Source organism: Ochotona princeps, chromosome 9, assembly GCF_030435755.1.
Source record: "Ochotona princeps isolate mOchPri1 chromosome 9, mOchPri1.hap1, whole genome shotgun sequence".
In the NCBI taxonomy this organism is placed as follows: domain Eukaryota; kingdom Metazoa; phylum Chordata; class Mammalia; order Lagomorpha; family Ochotonidae; genus Ochotona; species Ochotona princeps.
This window is the reverse complement of record NC_080840.1, coordinates 9,043,471-9,070,461: the sequence shown is the minus strand read 5'-3', so window position 1 is coordinate 9,070,461 and position 26,991 is coordinate 9,043,471. Positions and strand designations below refer to the sequence as shown.

Genomic DNA, 26,991 nt, shown 5'->3' with positions numbered 1-26,991 from the left:
GGTGTACAAAGAAACATATTTTTCCCTAGAACATTTGTTGAGATGAATGGCCTTTGAAGCAGATCCTACACAGTTCATTGGCCAAGCCAATGGACTCAATGCATTATATGAGGGCACATCTGGCCCTTTCCTGATGGACCTGGGTAACAATTTTTAAAAGTAATGAAATAATTTTAAAGGCCTCCCAAATTTTCTGACAACAAAGCCTTTTTCTCTCACTTTTCCTAAGATCACCAAATCTATTTTCATAGGAAACTACTGGTCTTGATTTTCAATCTAATTCTAAGTAATCAGCAGCGTCTGCCAAAGCAGGAGTAGTTGGATAAAACTGGCTACTGAGACTTCTGCGGGAGCAGAAATGGGATTACCAGTGATATCACTGGCAGCAAGTAAAGTCTGGCTGACAGCCAGTGAAAAGTGGGAAACAGCACACGTCAGTGAGGCAGCATCCAAAAATCAGGGCTGCTCTGAGGGCAGGAGAACTTGGAGCCCAAGAGGGCATCAGCAGATTTCAGGATTGTTGGTGACACCGCACGAGCTAACAGTAGTAGCAATAAAGACTACTAAATGAGTGTAGACATGAAATGAATTACCCCAGCCAATGATGATTTCATTACTCAAGGTCACCTAGTAAATGGCCAGGCTAGGATTTTTATGCAGATCTGCAGTCAATTACCGCAGCCATCCAACATGGTGGGTATAGTTGTCAGGAATACATGTAAACAGTTGGCTTGGCCACAGTCATGTGTCTTGGCAGAAAAGAAAAAGCAGTGGGGAAGAGAATTCTTAAAAGTTTTATTTTTAGCAAATTGTCCAAGGCCATGTAACTAGCAAGCAGTGCACTGATGCATTTCATCAATTGTGATCTCCCATCACGCCACACTGCACTGCCTTCCGCAGCAGACTGGAAGAAAAGCAGTGATAGAAGGTCCTTATGTAACTTGTTAAAATGCCTCTTTAGGATTGCTCCTCTAAACAAACCTATAGAAAGATTCTCTTGCAGAAGGGCAAATAGGGACATATAGAAAATCTGTGGCTAACACCTCATGACCTAAATTGTCAAATAGGCAGGAATTTTCACTTAATATATACAGATAACTGTGTATGAATTTGAATATGAGCGGCCCAAAATTATTTAGTTTCCTACCCATGTATCCTTTATAGCTAACATAATGAACAGAAGCTTAAAACAAAACCCTAAATGGCTAATTATTAGACAGGCATCCATGACAATTACTAACTGACCCAGGACTGTGAACAAGGATGGGTTGTATCCAACAGGTGGCAGGTCACAGCAGTTAATCTCAGCAGGGCTGTTTCAGGGGAACTGAAGATCCTTGGGGAAAGAGCAGAGGGTTTTTTCTGTAAGTCTGCGAGGGACAGCTGTGATACAATGGCTCAAGTTCCATGAAGGAGAAGCTTTCACAGCCATGCAATCCCCTCTTAGGAGGGACCTGGCCTTGAGTGTGTACTGAGCACCTTCAACATGCCAAGTTCTGTATGGGGGACAGGAAGATGAACAGGGCCAGACATGAGAGCCCACAGGAGCCACAGAGACAACTCAGGTCAGAGTGGAGCTGAATTTCTAATTCTGGGAGAGGGGCAGCACTTCAGTGTGGTTTTGGTGGAGGTTACCATAGGATGTGGGTTGTTGGGAGGACTAAGTGAAACCAATTTTGGGAAGGTAGATGGTTCTTCCTTTCTTGATAGAAATCTAAACTTGGCCGTGAGTAATGAAATGCTGTCAATGTAATAAATGTTCAACTCTTCTCTTTATCACACCTGGAAGACAATCAGCTGGCTGAGGGTACTGTAATTAAACAATGACCTTTCTCTCAACAGTTGAGATTACTGAATTAAACTGTATGAAATTTTGTTGAAACTTCTAATATGCACACTTCTTCACATACTCTTGCTCTATTGCCCTTTCCAGTGTAACCTTTACACCTGTAAACTAAACAGAATTTTTAGCTTTTTAAAAAAGGGCAAAGCAGCAACTGCCGTATTGCACACTTCTTTGACTACCAAAGCTGGACATTTCTATCTGTATTGTTTCCTGCATTACTTTCCTGAACAAAAGACCCTATTATCTTTAAAATTCAGAAAACTAGACTTTTTCAGAACCACTGCCCATAAAAATTACCAATAGATAAGAATATAATATCAACACTTGATTTAATTTGAGGGAGTAAAAGAAGAAAAAATTCTGATAGGCCAGCAGGAACGATGAAAGCAATCAATCACAGGGAAAAACTGTTTTGGTAAAAGAATATTCTAAAGTATTTGACACAAATGCATACATAAACAAATTTGTGCAAAATTTCAGTGCTGGTTGCATTATCTTGTCACCAGAAAGCCTAGCAACTGAGCAGAAGAAATTAGTAGACACACTTACTGTGGCATGTGAGATGGTCAGAATTCCATTCTTCACAACACATTTCCTTCTCTGCCACACTTTGCGGATCCTGAGAGAGAAGTCAAAGAAAACTGGATGTCATGTCTGATTTACTCAACGACAACAATTACATAATGAGAGGCATAATATATTAATTACAGAAGACCTACCCTTAGCCAATCCTACACAACAGCAAATTCCAGAGGTGGTTACTATTATTTTTTAATTCTGAGTGGCAGCTAATTCAGATGAGCAGCCATGTACAAGGATGCTCTTTACAGCACTATTTTTAAAAATTAGTGTTTCCCATGAAATGTTCCCACAGACACAGGGATTCTTCCCCCAGAACCCTCAGACGTCCCCCCACCACTGCTTTCCCCTATATTATTACAATAGCATAGTCCTGCAGCAATAGTCACAAGTCCAACATCTCTGCTATTTAGTGTGTCATGGCATTTAAAAAAAATTTATCTTAAAGAAATGCCACAACACAAATTTTAAACTAATTCTTAGAGCAGAAAGACTTGCCACACAGTGCAGGTAACTAGTAGAAGCAGAGTTGGTTCTAGAAGCTCCTCACAGGAAGAAGCAAGTCAGGATCTGACAATGTCTGACCAGATGTAAACTGCCCACAGTATGCTCAAAATTCAGACCTCCTTTGCAGGTAACTGTAACCACCAACTAACATCCTCAGACTCTAGCTACATAGTGTGTTTTCTGTAGTTCCTATTTTAGCTACATAGTGTGTTTTCTGTAGTTCCTACGGACTGATTAGAGGCACTGTCAGAAAATCGCAACAGCATCTGGGTTAACACAGGCAGCTCTCTGGAACCCCACAGCTCACCCCACAAACACCTCTCAGGACCAAGGCGTTCTCCGCATCCACTAAGCCAAAACCAGTGTAATCTACTCCACCAACCAAATGATTTCACCTCAAGGGAACCTGTCCTCACTTGGTATATTCATTTTAAATTAGGTCTTTCTTCATCAGTTCTTACACTTATATATTAAGGAAAGGTAACATTTACATTCCCTTGCTCTATGAATTCAGGCAAGGGAAGTAATACAAAAACATTCATTCTTTCAGGTAACGGAGATCACTAATGTGGTGCATCCAGACGCTCAGAGAAAGGGGAACAAGCAACAGGCGTCCACTCATGGTGGAGAGCAGCATCACACGGCTCACAAGGTTTTCAGAACACTCTGATAAGCTTTTACTCCAAGCTGTCACCATCTGTGCTCAAAGATTTGTGAACACTTGAGTCTGTGTTCTCACTGAATGAACATACCAAGAACTCTCACCAGAAGGTGTCCACACAAAGCCACAGAGATCACTCCAGGTCGTAGTTTCAGAATTTCAGGAAAGGAAGTGTGTTATAAAGTACAAACTTCAATGCTGGGTCACAGGAGCTTGGTCTCAGTGTTACCATCATTAGCTATGTGGCACTGCTTATGAACCCTCTTGGGAGTTTACGCTCCTTATCAATATAATGAAGATCATAATGCCCATCTTCTGGAACTATTTTGAGAATATCTGCTCCTTTGATTTTCAGTAAAGGCCTTGGAGCTACAAAATTTTTAAATTATTTAAAGAAATTTTTAATTAAAAAATCCTTTAAGTATCACAATTCTTCAAGTAATAAGAAACATTCCAAAATTAAGGTCAGAAATCAATAATGTAAATGACCTTCAGGAAAAAAAATTAAACCTCAGCAGTCACTGTGAACAAATGGGTCTGCATGTCTAAGTACTTCAATTTTGTTTTCTTTCACAGCAAGTAATCACAAGCAACCTTGAACCACCATTATTGGATTTTTACTTCCTGTGCAATTATTAGGAAGTTGGGCTGTCTGAGGTCAACTTTAAGATGCAATAATCATTTCATTATCTCTTAAAAGACTACATCTGCCATTTACCTCCAGTTCCTGTAGGCTCCCTCCAACATGAAGGTGGCTCACCAATGTGTGTGGACTGAGGGAAGGAAAGAGTGGAGGAGAGGGGGGAGTTTCTGGCTTGCATATCCCAGGGAAGGTAACAGAACTATGTTCCTTTTGCACAGCAAGGGGAGATACTTAACATTAAGTCAGGAGACCACATTCCAATCTGGCTCTCAGACCTACTGCCTGTATAATCTTAGTCAAATTATTTCATCTCTCTGAAAAAATGTCCAATGAGAGAAGAGGTATCTGACAGTTATGGGCAGGCATAGGGAGGATTATTCACAAGATGATAATTTCTTTGAACACATAAGGATTTGAACTAAACACTCTTTAAAGAAAAGACTTTTTGATCTCTCTTCAGGATATAAATGCTAATGACTTTACTCAGAAACAGATCATCATAATTTCAGGAAAATCAATGTGACTTTAGGCAAGCAGTGTGAAAAAAAGGTTCCATACTTCTGCTTCAAAAGATACATAATGCTCTACCATTGCCCCCAACAGAACACATTAACTGCTCTTTTGATGGAGGAAGAGCAAGTTGTCAGATTTCTAAGAGATGTCTGAATTACAGATGGTTGGGAAAAGGATGTGGTGTTGCACCCTGCAACTTTCTAGCAAGACCAATGACAGAAGCAAGCTCATATAAACTATTTTGTCTCTGTTGGTTAAAAGGAGCCCAGTTTAAAGGGTCTTGGGGGTGGGGATTTCTTGCCTTGTCTTCTATCAGGACTTCATTTTCTGTGATGAACTTGGTGCTGTGTTAAGTGTGAGGATCCTTTTTCTTTACACCATGTAACAGCAGCTCCTATTGGCTCTATTTTCTTAGTCCAGGATCAGACCACTTCTTCCTACCTCTGCTACTGTGGCTCCACCTGGGACTGTGCAGCAGCCTCCTAACAGCTCTCCTGGCTCCTGCTCTTGTATCCCACACTTACTCTTGGTGGGGCAGTCAGGGAGAAAAACCTTTCAAAACGTTCCAGATCAGGTCATTTCTCTGCTAAAAATCCTTCGGTGACTGCCCTCTTCCACTCAGTCCCTTCGGCTTCCTGTCCCCTCTGCCCTGACCTCAGGGGTCTCATGAGTCATTGCAGCTATGCTGCACTCCTGGCCACTCCCCCTTCTCCTAGGAACCTGCAGAGTTTGCTCCTTTCCCTCCTTGTGCTCAAACACCACCTCAGTCAAGTTCTCCCTGACCACTCTCAGCACGCTCCCTGCCTCACTCTGTCTACAGCATTAATTGCCATCTATCTACCACACTTTTACTTACTGCCATCTGTGTCCCCCTTCAGAACATAAACTCTAAGGATAAGGACTTTCCTTCTTCGTGCCTAGAAGAGTGAAGCCAAGACATACAGTAGGATTCTCAGAAGATACTTGCTGAATGTGTGAATTAGAGTGATGATCAAAACAAACAGTAATCTTGGAAATCTACAAGTATTTCCAATGTCAACGAATGAATTAAAACAGACCAAAAAATGTGCACATCTTTGATTAAGGCAAGAAAGCTGCACATCCACAATTAGAAAACAAATAGCGGGCCCGGCGGTGTGGCCTAGCGGCAAAAGTCCTCGCCTTGAATGCGCTGGGATCCCATGTGGGCGCCGGTTCTAATCCCGGCAGCTCCACTTCCCATCCAGCTCCCTGCTTATGGCCTGGGAAAGCAGTCGAGGACGGCCCAATGCATTGGGACCCTGCACCCGCGTGGGAGACCTGGAGGAGGTTCCTGATTCCCGGCATCAGATCGGCGCGCACCAGCCGTTGCGGCTCACTTGGGGAGTGAAACATCGGATGGAGGATCTTCCTCTCTGTCTCTCCTCCTCTCTGTATATCCGGCTTTCCAATAATAATAAAAAATTAAAAAAAAAAAAAGAAAAGAAAACAAATAGCTTCCTTCTCTAAAAAAAATGACAGTTAAGGAGAAAATCAAATTTGTAGTTACACACTTGCTTCAAAACAGAACCACCCACTCAGGAAACAGAAAGAAGGGCAATGTGGCAGGGTCAGGGCAAAAAATGGTACAAGCTGAAGCTGGGGAGGGAGGCCTGGCCAAGATGCTAAATATGATGGGAAACCACTCGAGGGAAGCAGAAGGAAGGTATTTTCGAGCAGACCATGCTGAGAGCTAGGGATGGTGACCTGGAGCGGAGTATGTGATACAGCAGACCATTTGGGAGGCTTAGGTGCAGAGTACAGAGAGGACAGTGGCTCATCCTAGTGCAGGGCTAGGAGTCACCAAAAGTCTGTTATTTTAAAGTTAAAAAGGAAAGGCTCTCGTTAGACTGTGATTTACAGGGAGAGAAGAAGTTCTAGGCAACTCTCAGCTTGCGAAGAGGACATTTCAGGTCGAGGAAAACTTCAGAGAACACAGAGCAGAAGGACAGGTGGGTTTATGGGGACAGCATGGGCTTGCCTCCTCGGCTGTTCAGGGTCTGCCTTCCGGAAACTGCAGGCTATGAGCCACAGGTGCCACTAAGAGGGGCGTCACAGAACAATTGACCCTTCTTCCAAAGATAACAGAATAAATCTCAAGAATTACTTAAAATCAGTATACTAAAGGTCTGCAGCTAGTGGCCTTAGAAAACTTCTGTGTGTTCTGATATCAGGCAGGAAGGAAAAGTTCCCGGCTGACAACATTCAGTATGCTAACCACACCTCAGGGCACTGGTGGTGGTGGGATGCTCACATACCCATCACTCTTCTTGAGCAGGTAGCCCTTCTTCTCACTGCCGTACTCTTTGTTTCCCTGGAGCTGATGCATGCTGTAACCTCCTTGCCGGCTCTGAGAATCCTAGAAAACAGAAAGTGGAGATTCAACAAAAATGGAGTCAAGTCTGTCATTCAGTCTTTGCCGACAAGTTAGAGTGCAAGAGAACTGAACAACCTGGGGGCAGTGAGGTGATGTCTTCATTTTAGAGGAAGAAAACAGGGCAAGCACTCAGTTGCCAAAACCATAAGTCATAAGTTCAAGTCAGGGCAGGGCCTGGGATGTAGATCTCCTATTTCTAGATCAGAAGCCAGCTCTATTTCAGAGGGAATTCAAATAAACAGAAGCACTGCATGTGATCAGAGGAGTCACACTGGCTTATACAGCAGCAAGGCAGCAAATACAGGAAGGATTAGACCACAACTGAACATGCTCGCCCAAGGGCTGCACCTTTACTCTTTTTCTCACTAAGTTATCACCAGTGAAAGGGAACCTTCTGCATGAGGCATTAATAGTTACTAGACAATCCTTTAACTAACTTGTGCTCTGTAAAATATAGCTGTAATCATATTTTGCACTTAAAAGGATGATTCTAGGGTAGTGACAAGCATATGATGTAGCGAGGACAGTGACAAAGGGTGAATCCACAGCAGAGACACAAATAAGATGGACTTCACCCCAGCACTCCACTGGCATTTATCAGCAAAGACCATTTGACTTGAAACAGTCCTTACAGTCTGAAAATGTAAGAAGTGTTAAAGTGGGAACATGGGTCCTTCAACATGTAAACAGGACCACACATTCTCACAAAAAGTTCTATCTACACCTACAATGCCACGATACACCTCAAAAGCAGAGTGCTGGATTTATGATTGTTGCTGAAGGCTAAACTGTTGTAAGGGGGGAGACTTACGGGGGGAGAGTGGGGAGGAAGGAAGGGGGGGAATCCTTATGCCCATAGAACTGGATCGTGGAAAATAATAATAAAAAATTAATGAAAAAGTATTGACTTACTCTCCTAGACTTCGATCAGGAAGGGCAAAAGCAACAGAGAAAAAAGGCAGAACATTTGAAAACAGTTAATTTCATTGAAAATCTTAGCACACACAACTTAAGCAGTTTGTTTATATATATAGTAAAGACATTAGAACTAGAAATTGCATGCACCTGTAGAATTAGAGTAAGTATTGGATGATGGCCCACCATATCTTCCTCTTTATCCGATTTTATTTCTGGTAATGCTGAGTGGGCACAGGAATATAAAAGAGAGTGGAAGACCATGGGGTACACATTTCACCAAGACAAAATGGCTAGTGAGCGCTGAAATCCAACAGGAGGTACTTAGAAAGCCTAGTAACTGCAAATGGTAGGAGGAGTCTCGGTTGTTTTTCCCCTGAATGATGAGCACACACATTGCTGATAGCCAGGATGCTTCGGCCAGGCATGAGAATCCTTCTGGACCAAATCACGTGGACTCAGAGATGCAAATTAACGTTAGTAACAAGTGAAAGAAAAATCTGCAGGACAACGCGCCTTTCCAAGAGTATTCTAGACATAACAGACTGTGTACACACACCCTAACATCTCCCACAAGCCAGGTATTAAGGGCACCTACACAGGACTCAAGCCTTGAAGTGAGATGAGTGTTCACATTCTGGCCAGATCACTGCCCTGCTCTGGTGTTGGAAAATGAGAGAGGACTACTGCACCTGCCCAGGCAAGCGGACTCCCATGAATGAGGAGACAAACACAGGTATTTAAGCGAAGTGACTTTTCTGTCTTCAACAGGTTAGGTTCCCTTCAATACCTAACTGGTTGGACAACTTTAGTTACTTGGGTAGGGGTGGAACACAGACTGGAATCTAAATTTTACTTTCAACCATGGCCCAGAGCCATGTAACCCACGTAATTTGGCTAACATCTTCCGGATGGTATTTTCAGGCTTCCTGGATGTGGACGAATGAGAGACTGTCCACAACACCAGGCACAGGAAGGGCAGTGTTGCTGTAGCACAGAACTAGTGACAGAGCCCAGAAGCAACGGCAGCAGCAGACAGAGGGTCTTACTGGGGAGGAACCAGTGTGCTCATAAATCTACGAAGAAAACAAGACTGAATATTAGATCAGAGGTGGGGGACTGAGTGATGCATCCAAAACAAGAGGCAGATTCCTGATTCAATCAAATGAAATCATATTAAGATTACTCAGTTACAGATTTAGAGTTATGAATCTCTGCTGTAATTCTACCTTCTGGAAATATTCTAAACAAACTCCAAAATCTGGGATATCCATTCCTTTAAAACACCTCCTTTCTTCCTCAGAACCTTTGTCAGTGAACTAGACTTCTCTGCCCACATAATCTTAGGGTCTATATGAAGCTTGAAAACAGAATTTCTCTAACCTTAATGCATTTGCTAGGATTTAAAAATCTAGGACTTAATGAGAAAACTACTATGCTCAGTCAATTTACTATTCGGTCGTTTCTTACATATAGATTCGGAACTGCAAACACTAACTGAATGGGTTCATGTCACATCAGCTACCCAAGCTTCTAAAGGTGAACAAACTGGCGTCTAGGTTTTGACTTCATTAGACTAAGCAGCAGTATGTCTTCGTATTGCTAAATTAACAGTAAGCCTACAGTAACAATCAGTGAATTTTATACTTAATAAAGTCACACCAGCTGTTGTGTAGTTTGAGAAATCATGGCCATTCAGCTTGCTCAGCATGGTACTCTAGATCAATGAAAAGTAGATTTTCTGATAGATACTGGAGAATTATTAAGTAATAATGATTAATATTAAAATATGCACATAAATAGGTCCAAATTCTCTGACAGCATAACAGAAATCAATGATGCACTAAGAAATGCAAGTGAAAAACTCACCTGGGCAAGAATGTAACACTAAACAACAAACTTACAATAAAACCTTGGGGAAATTACGTGAGTCAGAGAGTGTAAACTATAGAATGAAGCCAGACTATATTTTTTTAGTTTGATTTCCTTTTCTCTATTAGCAACACAGACAAATCACCTTTATATGTAAAATCGTGCTAATATATAAATGAGTTATTAAGGAATAAAAGCTCAAATCTTTCTAAATTGCAAGCAATTATACATCGACTGATTTAATGTGTCTTAAAATGTTCCTAACATCCAGTTTAAAGCTACGTTACAGGGATTTTATGTTTCTTGTGTAAAGTACAGAAGTGGGGGAAAGGATGTATTCCATTTCATCTTTCTAAATATTCACTGAGCAGTTTTAGGGTGCCAGTCAAATGGACAGCTTCTGTGAAAACCTGCGAACCAATGCCAAAAGGGGGTTTTCAGAATGTATACTGGGAACTTCAACACAGAGCTTGACTTACTGGGATGAATTAGTATATTATAAATGTGATGGCATGACTCAAAGTAATTTCAATCTTAAAAATAGGTTTCAGTTACTCCTCACCATGGTGTTGAGGATTTTCCTGCACACCGCCCCCCCCCCCAAAAAAAATGTTCTGCACCTAAAATGTTGACATATATCTTGTTAGAGTTACAAACCAGTCTGGATTATCCTAAAATCTGCCAAGATCAGCAAAATTTTACTTCAACACAACAACTGGCTAAATACTAAGATGAAATGGACACGAAACAGCCGAATGGTGCCTTATGGCCATTTTAAGGTATAGAGCAGCCGGTCCTGTATATGAACTAAAATTGAAATGTCAATGAGCTAATCATAGGTGGTGGCTAGGACTTGTTTTCCTTTTTTTTTTTCTTTTTAATACACTGGTTACTCAAAACCATGTCAATTCCATAACATTGCAAATTGCTGTTGATGTTATATTGGGACTCTTAATTGACTGTGATGATATTCTGCCAGCTCAAACTTCAGACCAGAAAAGGTCTCCCCAAGAAACTATTCAACCCATCTGGACAATAAGTAGCTGGACTCTATGCTTGGTATATGTTTGCAATGAAAGAATCTTGATTGAATTTGAACTGTAATACTGCATCAAGGTGGAGGAAACCACTGGGGGGAGGGGAGGGGGAGGGAGGGGGGGATTCCCAGAGCCTATGAAACTGTCACATAATGCAAAATAATTAACAATAAAAAAAAAAAATAGGTTTCAAATATTTCTTTTGGTAGGTTGGGGTGGCATAAAAGGGACAGATAATTTCATTAAACAATTTCATTAAACATCTGCCAGAAGATTATAACCTGAATTTGAATTTACTGAGAAAAAATGAGTCTTCCAAAAATCAGGGTATCCTCCAGGTTGAGTATTACCACTCTGAAAATTTGAAATCTAGAATTCCAAAAACATATTGAGAGTAGATACTCAAAAATGTAGTTTTTTGAAAAAAATATTTAGTTGAGCGAGAGAGAGAGGGAAAGAGGGAGAGAAGGGGAGAGAAGGGGAGAGAAGGGGAGAGAGGGAGAGAGAGAGAGAGAGAGAGAGAGAGAGAGAGAGAGAGAGAGAGACTGAATCTTCCATCTACCAGGTCACTCTCTAGACATCTGCACCAACAGGGACTGGAACAGCCTTAAGCCAGGAACCAGGAGTTTCTTCCAGTTATCCCATGGGGGTGGAAGGGGCCTAAACATTTGGGTCATCTTGGGGTTTAAGACCAGGCCCCAAGGTCACCAAAGGTGAGGTGACGGTCCAGGAACCACCCGAGACAGGCAGGTGAGGAATTTCTGTTTATTTCGCACAAGTTCCAGGGTTTCAAAGGTTAAGGAAGGAGTGGGGAGGAGGGCGTTTTCTGGCAGTTCCCCACCCAATAATGGTATTGTGATTGATAAAAGGGATGCCAGTTCACCTTCCAGTCAAGTCATGTTTGGCCTGGAGGGCTGGGAGTCGCCTCAGGCCAGGGCAAGTATGCTCTAAGCCACGCCTACCAGGTTGCAGCAAAGGCCCAGGGGTGACTGCACATACTTTTACATTGCTTTTCCCAGGTGTATAAATAGAAAGCTGGATTGGAAGTGGAGCAGCTGGAGCACAAACTCCTACCCAGGGATAACAGTGTGGGAGAAGGTGGCTTCACTTCTTTTTTTTTTTAATTGCATTTCATTTTATGACATTGTTTCATAGGCTCTGAGGTTCCCCCAACTCCACCCCGTACCCTCCCCCCATGGAGCATTACTCCACCTTACAGTTCAAATCCAGTCTTGTTTCTTTCATTGCAAGCATGTGCCATGCACAGAGCTCAGCATCTTATTGTCCAGATCAATTCAACAGTTTCTTGGGGAGACCATCTCTGGTCTAAAAGTAGAGCTGGCAGAATATTGTTCCGACCAATTAGAAGCCATAACATAACATCAACAACAGTTTACAACATTATGGAGTTAATTGACATGGTATTGAGTGACTGATATGTTAGAAAATGCAAGTTCTTAACCACATCCTGTGACTGCTTCATTGACATTTCAATTTTAGTTTATATACAACTGGCTGCTATCCACCTTAAAATGGCTACAGTATAATATTGAGCTGTCTCGTGTCTATTTTTATTTTTGTATTTAGCAGTTTATTGTATTGAAGCATAATTTTTACTGAACTTGGCAGATTTTAGGATAGTCCAACCTGACTTATAACTTTAACAAGGCATATGTCACCAGTTGAGGCCCAGAACAGTTTTAGGAGGGGTGCACTTGTTACATTACATCTCTAGCCCCCAGATTTTGGATTTCAAGTTAGGCATGCACACCTGGTATTGCCTACACAAATATCCCAAAACCAAGAACTCTAAAACCTGAAACATTTCTGATACTGAGCATTGTGGATGAGGAATATTCAAGTTATAGCAACAACAAATTTTTTGAGATCCCTTTAATGGATCCAAGTTAGAATTCGGGGGTTGAGGGGAGGGGAAGGTGTGTGTAAATAGGTAAAGTGACTGTTTGCATTTTAGTTTTGTAGGCAGTCTTATTTATTAGAAATATTTATTTGTTTGAAAGGCAGGACATTAGAGACAGAGGGAGAGTAGCAGGGAGAGTGAGAAGGCCAATGAGAGGAAAAATCAAAGGTGAAAGAAAGGGTAAGAGACAGATCTTCCATCTATTGGTTCATTCAAGTTGCTACTGCAACAGCTAGGTCTGGGCTGGGTCAGGCCAAAGCCAGGAGCCAGGAGCCAGGAGCCAGAAAACCCATCAATGTCTCTATCATAGTTAGTAGGGACCCAAGGACTTGGGACACCTCCTGCTGCCTTCACAGATGCATCAGCAGGAAGCTGGATCAGAAGTGTAACAGCTGAGAACTGAATGTGCTGATATGAGATGCTGGCACCGTAGGCAGAAGCTTAGTTCTCTGTGCCACAGCTCTGGCTCCCTGCCAGCAATCTTTCAGACAGCTTTAAACAGCTGTGCTGTGGTAAGAGTTCCGTAACGGGCAGTCTCCTACAGATACGCTAGGCCATTACAAACCAGTGCTTTCCAAACACATTTTGCAATGAGAGACGGTGAAGAGCACGAGAACAGGATACACACGCTGTGGAAAGGCGATTTAAACTACTCTGGGCATGAGGCTAATGCAACTCATCATTTATTAATTTGACATGGAGTTAAAGTAAATCACTTGCATTTCATTGTATACAATCTTTTAAGTTTACACAGTTCCTTCTCTAGCTAGCATAATATTTCAGTCTATATAATAAACAAGGAGATGGTGATGTTTTCCCACCTACTCCCTCACCCCCCTTCTGTTCAAGGAAACATTCACAGGTAGACAGGTGGTATTCCTGGATTATGTGAAGGCAGAAAATGGCTGAAGTGCATAGTGGGCAGTTAAAAAAGCCTTATAATTTTTCTCAGAATTGTGCAATCATTTGGAGAGTTTACTGCTTCTCCTAAGGTTTGTATGTCAGCAATAAGCACCTTCACAATCAGCACTTTCACAGATTTGAGCACATGTGCTTCAGTCTGAAGACTACTAGGCTTCTGATACTTGGAAGTTCTAAAGCACAGCTGGAGAACTCACTGGCAGGTGCCAGCTCTAACTCAGACTCTGGATGACACCACGTAGATCCTGCTTAGCCACTGTGTTAGCAGGTCCCCAGGGTCAGGGACTATGAGGTTGCTTTAAATAATCCATGGAATATGTTTATTTTAGCACAAAATTCATACATAGCCTTTTTCTTAGAACATGCATTTCCATGAAGTTTTTGAAGACCTCTTGTATAGGTTCTCTCATTTCAACAAAACCAAGTGAGCACACCAAAAACTGGATTCAGGGAGGCAGACAAGAAGGTTATACTCAATTGGCAAATAAAAACTTCAGGTTTTAAAATGGCTAGTCACTGGCTTCCCGCAATGCAGGGTGCCTGGTGTTTTAGGGGAGCTATTTTACTCCTGTTTTGGAATCATGGCCCCTTTCAGAACATGCTGGAATTAAAAAAATATTCTGCTGGATAACTATGGCGTTAACTATTCAAGATTTTAAAAAACTTAGTTTTACTCATTTGAAGTACAGAAGGGGTGACAGTGAGCAAGTGGGCTCTCCCCGATTTGTGCGTTCACCCCTAAAAGTGCCTGACTGGGCTGGGCTGAAGCTGGGAACTTAGTCCAGGTCTCCAACTTCAGTGGCAGACTCAACAACTTCACTAATCATGAGCTGCCCATGTCCATTATGAAGAAGCTGCAAGGGGGAGCTGAGCTGAGACTCCAACTCAGGCACTGGAAGATGGACTGCAGGCATCCTAGGTAGCAAGGATCTACCCGGTACAACTGGCATACCCGTGGTATGAGCTCCCTGTGATCAAGGCTGAGCTTCAACCTCAGAAATCAAATTTCTTACTCCTTCATGTACTCTGCCCCAGTTTTCTACCCCAGCGCCTTCTAGGTTTCCTGCTTTTGGCTTCAGGGTGGTGTCTAAGTATATTTCTAATAGCAGGGATACCATGTAGGCATGACTGACTGTGCACATGGTTGGTTCATTCTGCTTGCTAATGACTTCCTTGATGGCAGGGTAGTAAAGTTTAAGATCTAGAACCATTTTTGACATACATTATTCACTCAAAGTATGAACAAATGATTTACAATTAAAGCTTTGTACGCACTCATCTCTGTACCACACTTCATTATCCGGGGCTGATCTCAACTTAATCTTCTGAATCGAGGACAAAGCTTTGGTAGGTTAAAATACTTCCTTGACAAAATGAGATTCCTTCTGGTTGCAAGAAAGACAAAGGAGGTCCACAAAGAAGAGTTACAGGGTGTGTATCTCCCACACATCAGCAGCTCTACAGAAACACTCCGTAAGTTCACAAGTTAACACTGGAAATCTAGAGCCATGGAAATAAAGACAGGGGTCATCTGTTCTTAAAAGGGGAGAGAGAAGAAAGGTTTCTGCCTGAATGCTGGTGGGGACATGGCAAGTGCACATTTGCATGTTTTACTTCCCATGTCCCCACCAGCACTCAGGCAGCCTGCTTTGCAGATAGGGTACACACAGTCTCACATGGAGTGGAGCTCTCATCAAAGTGGCCAGATCACCTACCTCTTTCTGATCAAGTTGAAGAGATGATTTTATTAAGTCTCGGAGTGCAGTTAATTGTTTCTTTTCTTCATCCTGCGTTTGCTTTATCTGTGAAGGGAAGATTTAACTTCTATTACTTTTTGATCATGCATGCTCTTATGAATAGTTTACCCAAATATCCCACTCACTGAACTATCCAATTATGCGGTTGATTTCCTCAGTGAAGTTCCTCACACTGTCTCACTTCTGATAATACTCTCTCTCTTCACGAAAACACCCGTGATTTTTGGTATCAGTGAACAACCTGATGTGTTTTCTTATTAAATAATACATACTTTGGCAAGGTCGCTAGCTGTGAAGTAGTATAATTAAGCAACACTAAGAAGCAGCATTTAGGTCACATGCTTTTGGTTTTTTCCAAGTGTGTAGGTGATAACACCATGATGTGATTAAATGGACCAGAAGCGAATTTTGGATATCCAGGAATCCAGTGGGGTCAGTCCAAGTACTGAAGTTTCCACAGAAGTACCAGAAGTACCTGAGGACAAGGGATCATGCTGCTTTTAAAAGTTACCTGGAACCTTAATGCAATCTCAACCAGGTTAACTAGTAACAGCAAATCTTGGAGGACCTCAGCTATACTCACAGTACACACACTTTTAACATTATTCAATACAAAACCAAAATGAGCAATAACTTTGCTATTTCTACAAACTCATTTAGTTTCTTTAAATGCTTTCCTTTTGATTTTCTATTATGAAAGCAAAACATGAATATTAGAAAAAGAAAATATAAATAAGTGCAATAACCATTTAAACTTATGCACCTTGCTGGATATCCATCTTGAGCAGTTACCTATCTACCTGACCCAAAACACATGAAGTACTTTGGAAAATGAGGCCACAATGCGCTCGCCGAGTTTGGCTGAAGCTGGTCTGTTCTGGGCTATCCTGGATATATCTTTGAACATAACGTGTTTTCATTAGTCTCCAAATACAGGTTTCACATTTAAAGGCATTTACCAACGAAAGAGGATTAAGGTGCATGTATTTTATACAACACTTACATTATATAAGTCAGCAGCCAATTTTTCAGTGTACTGTTTCAGCTTATCAGCTATTTTCAAGCCATCTTGGAAGAAACTACAACACAAAACATTAAAGATTTAGAAGCAATATAAAAAAGAAACTATAATTACTTGTAAAACTTGAAACTACTGATTTACATATTTACCATGTGCCCTTTCATCTCACAAGACAGTTATACAGCTCATTTCAGTATTTACAAAAATTCTTCTACAAACGATGGCTATTACTTGACATCTGATAGAAGATATCACACAGACATTAACAATTACAGCTGCTGTCTGAACACAGTGACTTGCTAATGTATATACTCACCTGTATGCAGCACAAGGCCTCCTGTATGGGCCACATTTTAATTCGAAATGGAGAGGGAGACATGCTAATTAGTGGAATATCATGAAGTTGAATTGGATGTTACAAGGAGCTATGGGCCTGAAGATACGGCAGGAGGAAATCAGAGCTCATTTAGTTCCCTAAAGATTCATGTGTTTCAACACATACCAATGAACTTGCAATTTATCCTGCCATATGTTTAGGGTTGCATTATTCCACTTGAGTAGTAACAAGAACTCTCTTTTGTGGGGATTTATCACAGGCCCAGCACTGTACAAAGCACTGTATACTATTATCTCATCTACTCAAGTTTTATGAATTAAGCATTTCAATCTCACCGACTGTAAAAAGGGCACACTGAGGCACAGAGTGACTATACGACCTGCTTGAGTCGCCCAAACAACTGGTGAGTGGTGGCACTGGGATGTGGATCCAAGCCTGTTCAATTCTGAAGCTGCATTTTTAACTTTCTAGGGAAGATTTCTTGTCTAAGACACACACCTGCACTCAGCAGTCTGGTCTTCACAATTTTCTCTCCCTATTTCTAGGAAGGCAAAAGGGGATGAAGATCAAGTTAGCACCAAGGGGTCAGTGTTGCAGTGTAGCGGGTAAAGCTGCCTGTGATGCCAGCAACTCAGATGGGCACTGGTTCAAGTGTTGGTTGTACTACTTCTGATCCACCTCCCTGCTAATGCACTTTGCAAAGCAGCAGAAGATGGTCCTTGTATCCATGTGTGAGACCTGGAGGAAGATCCTGGCTTCTGACTGGCCCACCTCCAGAAGCTGTGGCCATTTGGGGAGTTGAATCAGCAGATGAGACACCTCTATCTCCTCTGTTGTCCCTGTAACTTTGCCTTGCAAATAAATAATCTTTTTTAAAAAGGAGAATTATTTTTTTTCAAAGGAAGTCACGTAATAATTTAGTCCATCATGACAATGAGGTGGGCCCTGATGAAGGATCTAGAGCACATCTGGGGTGGTGAACACATTCCCCTGCAGGAGAGTGGTGGACTCCAACTTCACAGGCCAGCAGCTCCTGCACTAGGCACCCTTTCAGAATCCTACCTATACAATTCTTTATCTGGTTACTCATTTGTATTCTTCATAATAAGCCAGTAAGAATAAGCAAAAGAATAAGTAAATGTCATTGCAATCCAACAACACAGATGACTGCTAACATGAACGGCATGTAAGGAAAAGAGACCCAGAGAGATCAAGCAGCCTGCCTAAAGTTATTTAAAGCATTAAAGTTGAGTTCTAGATCTAAGTCTTCCCATCTCTAGAACACAGGTAACAAAAAAGGCTGATCTAAGTTCAAATCTTGGTTCTACTACTTAAAAACCGCATAACTGCTAGATCCTTGACCCTCAGAATCCTTATACAGGAAACAGAAATAATCACACCTAACGTGTAATTCTTACGGATAGTGGCAGTAAGACACTTAACATGCCAGGCACAGTGAAGCAGCTCAATGGATGATGGTCACAGGCCAAACATATGAACCACAATGGTTCTCTAATGTTAAAGATAGCAAGATTTGCTTCATGTTTTAGATAAGTAAATTGAAAAAAATGTCAACATATTTTAATGACATGGGTTGCTAGACCAAATGGTAGTTGCCAAGTGAGGGGCAAGGGAACAAGTTCTAACACACATCCATGGCTACAAAGGGCAAGCCACCCATCCAACAGGCAGGAGATACTCTCCTCAGATGAACCAGAACCTACTCTGCTGGAGAGGGTCACTATATTCTTTATTTCTTTAGATCACCGTGTTCCAACAATGATGGTAAAGGGAAATTGTGAAAACAGGAGCATTTATCCAATTTTCCTTAGGAGATATTCTGCTTGGCTCAGTTTAGAAGGAACTCAAGTTTGAATGCTCAGAGAATAACAAATTAGGGTATCCTGGAATATCACGGAAATCATTTTCCCCCAAACAAACTAAAAACAAGAAAAAAGAAAAGAAAAAGAGATGTGAGGTGAGCCACGATCAAATCCCGTATCAATCCCTTTGGGAAGTGTGGGTTTCAAGCTCATAGCTCGGACTAGTCAGATACTGATTTCCGACATTCTAGGCCAAAGAATGTTTTTAAATATCCTGTGATATTTTAAGAAAGAGAATGTACGGGGGCTATTGCAAGAACTAATTAGTTACAAACACAGCTTGACAGATCAAAGAGACCGTGGAGAATACAGTACATCAGAGTTGCATCTGGAGATTCTTAAAAATCTCTAATTCTGGGCCAAATCCCAAGCTTACGGAGTCCACATTTCTGACATACTACCTAAGAACGTTCTTGCTGAAGTCAGTGAACTGGGCTGCAGACGAGGGGCTACAGCTTTTCAGGTAGGAGTTCTAAGAGGACATGGGCCTCTGTTTTTCACACTTGTCCTACTGAGATAAAATACATGTAAAATAAAAATCATCGCTTTAGAGTAGCATCCAGAAATTTTTATTTATGTTTATATTTATTTATTATTTTAATTAATTAATTTATGTTACCCAACTAGCACCACTAGCTCATTCCAGACATTCCTATGCTCCCAAAAGAGACCTTGTACATGTCAGCAGCAGCTACCATTTCCTCTCCTTTGGTAATTGCCTTTCCTGGCAATTATTAACTTAATCTTTTTTATCTATAAATTTGCCCTTCCTGGATATTTTATATACTCAGAATCATGGAAATGAAGAGTAATTTGTGTGGGTGTGCTGAAATAGGTACAAAAAAGTCAATGGGTCTTCTCTTGTGCCAGGATTCTATATGAGTGCTGGTGTTTCAGGGACTCTGCTTCTGAGCTGGCTACCTGCTGATGGTCAGGGAAGGACCGCAGAGGATGTCCCAAGAGCTTAGGCCCCTGTCCCCCAGGTGAGGGACCTGGATCAAAGCTGTGGCTGGGTCTGACTCAGTCTTGGCCTTGGTAGCCACTTGGGAGTGAGCCAGAGGATGCAAGATATGCCTCTGTCTCTGTAATTCTCTCTCTTTTTTTTCATCTCTGTAATTCTTTCAAATGGATATCAATCTTTTTTTTCCCCTATAAGCAGAGAATGCTTTATGTGTCTGGCAAGACATATTTGAGAGACTACTTGAAGGCAGAATGGATAAAAAACATTCCTTCAAAGAAAAATGGATAAAAAGAGCCCTTCAAAGAAAAATGCCTGAGGGGATTCCCAGAGTCCACCCTAGGGGTAACTCAGTTTGAGTTCCACTGTGACTGTTCTACTGCATGAAATAACTGGCCTAGCAATGTCTTCCCTGCAGGATCTCTGCTGGCCTCTCTCTAGGGGAAGATGCCTCTGGGATCCCCAAGCCCAGACCCCAGCTGCCCTAAGTCTAACACCAAGCATTGGTGCCTTCTGTATCTTCTGCCTTGGCACCTTGCCTGATGCCCGAAGGTACTAGTCATTTCTAGCCCCACTATGAGTATGAATGTCTGAAGTGGATTTACTTTCCATATCTGGCAAGTAACTGTCCAGAGGAGGCTTGTTTCTTTTTGTTTCTTCTTTCTCTCTCTGGCTCTTTTTTAACCTATGTTCCAGAACCTAACAAAGTACCTGGTCTCTGGTGGGAAATTAATCAATGTTTGTGAAATGAGAAAACACAGAGAATGAAACACCTAAAGCGAAAATGCATTGTGTTGCTTTTCTCACCCATACTAAAAAAGACTACATGACATTACTTCAAAAGGTTGTGGAAAGATGGAATTAAAAGACAAAGTTTGGTGCCAATTTTCTCTCTCTCTTTTAAAATCTATACCTTATTTTTTTCATACTATGCAATTCAGTTTACAAAGCATCTTAAATTTTTGAAAACTCATATTTATGTACATTTGGCCCTTCTTTGCAAACCTAGGAACTCTGAAATCAAAAAAGATATTTCTAAAATCATATGAAATCAGATTTGCTGCCAGTGTTGTGATTCACAAAACTATGAGATTCATTTACTTAAGCAGAACTGTCAAAGCAATAAAACATTTCTACAAAAACTCAGACAAAAAAAAAATCCACCCAAAGTAAATTCAGAGAGTGCCACACAACGTGTTTCATTTCAGTTTTGTGACTGGCCAAGAACAATACAGAGCCAAAGGCAGCCCTTCAGCAAACAAACTTGACCCTATAAACAGCAAAACTCTCTCTACTTCAGGGCATAATGGTTATTTCTGAAATATTTATGCAGAGTAAAATATACTTTGAAAAGAGGCAAAAAAAAAAAAAAAAAAAACCCTACAAGTCAAATCTATGGAAGCAACAATTTGATCACTAAAAAGTTTTTCCTGAAAACCGTCAAGTCTACGGACAACCTGTAAATGAGTGACTTTCATACCACTTGGAATCATCACATAGAGTACTTTGAAAAGTTTGCCAAAAATATGTATTATCTATTCACTCTTCTGCCCATGAACTTTGGGAAGAAAACTCACACAACTGACAGAAACACTGCGCTGTCTCTGCTAATGGCTGAGGAATGCAGCAGAGGCTAGCCCCAGCTGGTCGGTGCTTGCCACTCTCGTCAGAGTCCTCAAAGAGGCTCCTGGCTTTCCTCTGGCCTCGTCCCAGCCAACTGGGAACTAACTAGCAGATGAAAAATCTGTAAGGCTCCTTTGACATAAATGGATAAGTAGATACATAAAAGTAATAGGAGTGACAAAAAGAAATTGTGTACTTAACTTTTTAGAGGACACACATTTTTTTCTAGTTCAAATGACCTTTGTATTCTTTCACTCAGGAGGGTTATCTGGGTCACTCCAGAAAGGTTTTGAACTGTTTTCTCTAAAACTTCTATCAGTTAACAGACCTTTACAGTCACTGACATGCTTTTCACAAGATGTCTTTTACAATGACATTATTAGGAAACTCATGAAAGCTAACCCAAAAAGTCAAAGAAGTTTAAAAAGGCAGATGTGACATCACAGCATTGTAAACAGAGAACAAAAGACAGGCCTGAGACGCAAACAAGGATTGTACCAGCGTACAACGATGGCTCTCAAAAAATAATCCCAATTACATAAGAACCCACATATGAATGTGAAGAATTCTTAATGGCCAAAATACTCACTTTCATTTAATTTAGGCAACCAAAACAACAAACTTTGGCAGAGAAGTCATGTTATAAAATGATTCAACAATAGATAAAATGTCAAGTAAGGGAGGAGGACAGGCTCATCAACAGGCCTCCATATGATTGAGCAAAGGCTTTTGCGAAAAGTTCTAAAGACTGCCAAGGTTAACAGAGGCAAGAGACAATATTTCTTGTTAATTCAACAGTCATCTTACTTTGAGCTACTAATGCACATGAAACACAGAACATGGAAAACAACACTGTTTCATATTAAGCCTAGAATGTCATTATGTTACTGTAGTAGCCATCAAACCAAGAACGGAAATGTGATTAAGAAAACCAATGACATGAAGGGGACCTTACCAGGGCTAAAAATAATGAACTGATTTACTTACTTGCACTGTGCATGATAATATTTGATAAGATTCTGCAGCAGATCTACACCCTTTTTGGTCTTGATTTCATTCACTTTGATGAGATACTGTGGAAATAAAGCAGAATGTTATGCTGTTAATTGCAGATAAGGCTTTTTAGCGTAACAGTGGCAGAACACCACTTATGAATATGCATATGTTAATGAGTCCCAGTGGCCTTCAGACAATGCAAGCTCAGTTTAGCGAACAATGATTTGGCAAAGTCACAAAGTGTATAAAAACAAGTTGATTAAAGAGTTAGCATTTTGTAAACAGTGACAATTAGTTTATCACACAAGCAGAACTAAGGCAGAAAAATATTCTAGAAAAACTGTTTCCCTGGTGCAGTGGATCTCAAGCTTAGAGGTCACCGGACAAAACCCGAAACACTGATTGTCTTTCCCATGTACAGTAGCATTGTCTTTGTGAAATATGCTGTAAGACATGAGAGCAAGAAGGAGAACCAGAAAGAATACTTGCTTCTCAAAAATGAAAGCATAAAGATGCAGTTAAATAAACTCTGGTAGTTCAGATTTGTTACTATTACCAGAGCTTTCTGCTCACATTGAGAGAAAGCGTACTTGAGCAATTAGGTTCAGGAGCCAAAGGTTTATGAGAAAGAAAAGCAAGAAAATGTTGGGAAGAAAGTTTAAATTGTGAGCTGTCTCCACCTTCACAATTTCTGAAAACTGCCAAGGCACAGAGCCAGAGGGATTGTTCCTTCAGTTGAAATGTTGGCCACCCTTCTAAGCCCAGCTTGAGAACCTCTGCTCTCAGTTGAAGTCAACATGCTTTTCACTGCAATTTTTTCATGAACTCAGAATGCCTTAATTGCTACTCAAGATTTTCATTCAAATTTGACATATAGTTAAAAAAACAAAAGGCATGCTTTAAGCTTGCAATAGTAAAAATATTCACTAACATTACCCCCGCATCAAATCTTTTCCCCCCAAGGTCACTCACAAACAATGTTAAAGTTCTCACCAAAGAATCCTGTTTTGGCTTAAAGAGCCCCATAGGACCAAGGCTCAAATTATGAGACATGTGCCATGGTGGGTCCCAAAAGGCTTGGAGACAAATGGAGATTAGCATCCTTAAGAAACGGTGCCCTCCTCTAATCTTCAAACACAGCCTGCCTGGAAGCATAAAGACTGCTGACTAGCAGGAGATGTTGGTCACTGACTCTCTGGGCCAAGCACATGGACAGGGTCTTACTTCACACATCTGCAGCTGAAAGAGGCGCCTTTCCTTCTCCATTTCCTCTGCGATCTCAGCTCCTGTGATTTCCGTGCGGATCATGCCATGCTGTTTTGCATGCTCTCTTTTCTCCTTCTCAATTTTTGTACTGTAATTAGAGCAGATATCAGTATTAAAATATGTTCTGTGCAACACTAGGAGTGAACCCTAATGTAAGCTATAGCCTCTGGATGATAACAACGTGTCTTTGCAGGCTCACCAAATGCACTACTGTGGTGGCGTTCATGACAGTAGTGTGCTGTGTATGTGCTAGGGCAGAAAGCATGGGCAAACTACAGGTTCTACTCAAAGAGAAAGTCAATTAAAAAGCAAACCACAACTCTACCTTAACTGGAAATCACCATCTCTGTCTTAATTACCAAAGATACAAAGTTAAGAATGAAGCTGGTAGAATCAATGAGAAGTAAACATCTCACTTCAAAGAAAACAAACATAAGGGATAGATTTTCATCCAGCAAACTTTTTAGATTTTAACTCTGATCTTCTACGACAATTCATGTAAATTCTTACATTTTAGTTGGTTGAAGAAATTTATCTTCTCTTGGGTAAAATGCATTATGGTGAAAAAGAATCAGAAAATTGAAGACTTGAGACTTTTCCTATTGAGAGACTTGGAATTATTTCAAGACAAAGCATCTAAGAAGTCTTTGTGGTTATGCACAGAAATGAAATCAAAGGTAATTTCCAACAGTCTCTAAATAGATCATCCCCACATTTCAATAACACATTTTAATTATTTCATGACATGTCTTTGGATTATATAAAATAAGGACTGGAAGAAACTCCAAAGTATAATTTGGAGTCCTATGAAAACATTCTTGAGTGAGGGGAATGCAAGGGAGCTAGGGAACAAGAGGACAGGCCTGAGGAAGCCTAACATCCCTAGGTTAGTCCTCAGCTCTGACAGAGAACATTCTGGGAAACCAAAGAATCAGAGTCTTCCTTCCCAAACCCATTTAATGAGGAAAACCAGGAGAGCTGACTGAGGAGGGAGGGAGGGAGGGAGGGAGAAAGGAAAGTACGGTTATCTTCTCAGAATGATATGTACAAAAAAAATACATGAAATCTTTTTTATGTCAAATTAAAAAGAAACAAAACATGAAAATGCACTTCTACTTTCAGAAATAGCCTATGTAGTCCAGCTCTGAATGCAAAGGCTAGTTGATTTAACTTTCAAAGTCTTCTCTAATTTGCAGTGGTGGTATGGGAATCAAAGCCCTTGTCTACATAGAAACATTGTACGAAATGAAACCCATCAATCAAGGCTAAATCTACTCCCACCTGGTTGGGATTCATTCTAATACTCTAACATCTAAGGAACTCTTTGACCAGTGTCACCTTGACAGTTAGGGGCTTAATAAGAAATGGGAAGGGTCGGGTTCAATTTCTTCTTCTAGGGAATCCACCAGAGGGATAGTTAAGGTTTAAAAATGTGTTATTTCCAAAAGACAAGAATAATTGAAGACTAAAATGATGAGAGAATTCAGCAAGTATTTGGAAGGGTGTGGCTGAGGCGAGAAGGAGCAACACAGTAGTCTGCACCTTGCACCTTACTGCTTTCTGGTTCCCTTGCTTACAGCTTCAGTCACCACGAACCATCTCCAGACAGGATGCTGAAGCAACTGGGAGACCCCTGAGGACAGACCTTGATGGGAACACTCCTACCTAATAAAACAGATGTCTTGGTGTCCTAAAACTTAAAACTCTTCAGAAAGAGGAGCCACTGCTTTGTTGACAGGCCCTGCTGATGCACATGAACTTTCAATCTGTCTTAGAGTGCCCCGCTCTGAATCAGGAAGAAGCAGCCAAAGATTAAGAGAATTGCAAAGAGCTTCTGAAGTGAAAGCAGCAAGTGCAACAGTCAAAGGGGGAGAGTGGAAATGAACCAAAGACAACACAGAAGCAGACACAGCTTACAAAATGTCAGCTCCTTTGCTGAAAAACTATCTATCTATGAAACAAAACAAACAACAGAAGGAAATTATCACAAGGCCAGGTACTCTGGCTGAGTAAAAGAGGCTTAAGAGATTTTACACATGGTAGTAAAAATACAAATGCCCACTGAAAGGGGAAAAACAGTGAAGAAACAACCTAAGATATATCAGAACAGACACGAGAAGAAAATGATTGGAACAATGCATGAAATCCAGATTACTTTGAAACAGAGAAACATACAAAACTACCAGGAGGAATTAGAAGAAACATTCAGATCACAAATACAAAAACTGCAAAATGGAGCTGTACACAATGGCACATGAAGAATTTTTGTAAAACCTCTACAGAGAGAAGAAGTTGGTGCCTCCTAACTGTAAAACAAAACAAAACAAAACAACAACAACAAAAAAAATAAGGAACTGCTACATGCCATGTAAAAATAAATGGGGAGCAGGGAGGCACCAGGTTCCTGGCTTTGGATCGGCGCAGTTCCAGCCATTGCGGCCACTTGGGGAATGAATCAGAGGATGGAAGATCTTCCTCTATGTCTCTTTCTCTCTGTATATCTGACTTTCCAATTAAAAAAATCTAAAAAAAAAAAAAAAAAAAAATCAGCGACACCAGAAACCGAAAAATGAGGAAGCAATGCCCTCAATATTTCCAGAGAAAAAGATGAATCAGGCAAACTCTCATTCTGTGTGTGACAGTAGAGAAAGACATTTTGGACAGGTAAAAATTGTACAGGAACATATGTAGAGGTGTTTCTTGGAACCTCCTGCAGCGGGCCAGCAAAATTTGGACCACACCAGAAAAGAGAAAGTAGATGTAAAACTAGTATGTCAAAAGGTGATCTCAGTAAGACTGTTATACTGCCAATCTAATGAGCTGGGGAAAACACTATATCAGGAAAGAAAAGGAACCATCAGATCACTTCTTATTATTTAACATTTATTTATTTTTACTGTAAAGGCAGATATACCGAGAGAAGATGATGTAGCAAGAAAGACCTTCCATCTGCTGGTTCACTCCCTAAGTGGCTCCAACAGTCAGAGCTGGGCTGATCTGAAGCCAGGAGCCAGAAACCACTTCTGGGTCTCCCACGTGTATGGGCCATGCTCCACTGCTTTCCCAGGCCACAAGCAGGGAGCTGGTTGGGAAGTGGAGGAGCCAGGATATGAAACAGTGCACATATGGGATCCTGGATAGGATTTAGTCACTAGGCTATCATGCAGAGCCCTGACAGATTATTTAATGACTACACACACACACACATATACATACATACATAATCAGTGTAATAACATATGTAATATATATATTCTCCAAACATAAATACTGACAGGTGTCTGACATCTGTTGGAGCAGATGATAAAAATTCACAAAAGATGTGTAGAGCTAAAGAAAT

The 26,991-nt window shown here is 41.0% G+C and overlaps 1 protein-coding gene across 3 annotated transcripts in view; it reads right to left on the bottom strand.

The window, feature by feature from the left end:
- Positions 1 to 26,991, bottom strand: part of ASAP1 (ArfGAP with SH3 domain, ankyrin repeat and PH domain 1) — a 338,316-nt gene that overhangs the window by 62,406 nt on the left and 248,919 nt on the right. For all 3 annotated transcript variants that reach the window (XM_058668479.1, XM_058668481.1, XM_058668480.1), the window contains exons 8-13: positions 23,610 to 23,739; positions 22,377 to 22,462; positions 16,571 to 16,646; positions 15,526 to 15,612; positions 7,026 to 7,126; positions 2,396 to 2,465 (exon numbers count right to left, since the gene is read on the bottom strand). In XM_058668479.1, the coding sequence (XP_058524462.1) occupies positions 2,396 to 2,465; positions 7,026 to 7,126; positions 15,526 to 15,612; positions 16,571 to 16,646; positions 22,377 to 22,462; positions 23,610 to 23,739 (550 nt within the window). The remainder of the gene's footprint in view (positions 1 to 2,395; positions 2,466 to 7,025; positions 7,127 to 15,525; positions 15,613 to 16,570; positions 16,647 to 22,376; positions 22,463 to 23,609; positions 23,740 to 26,991) is intronic.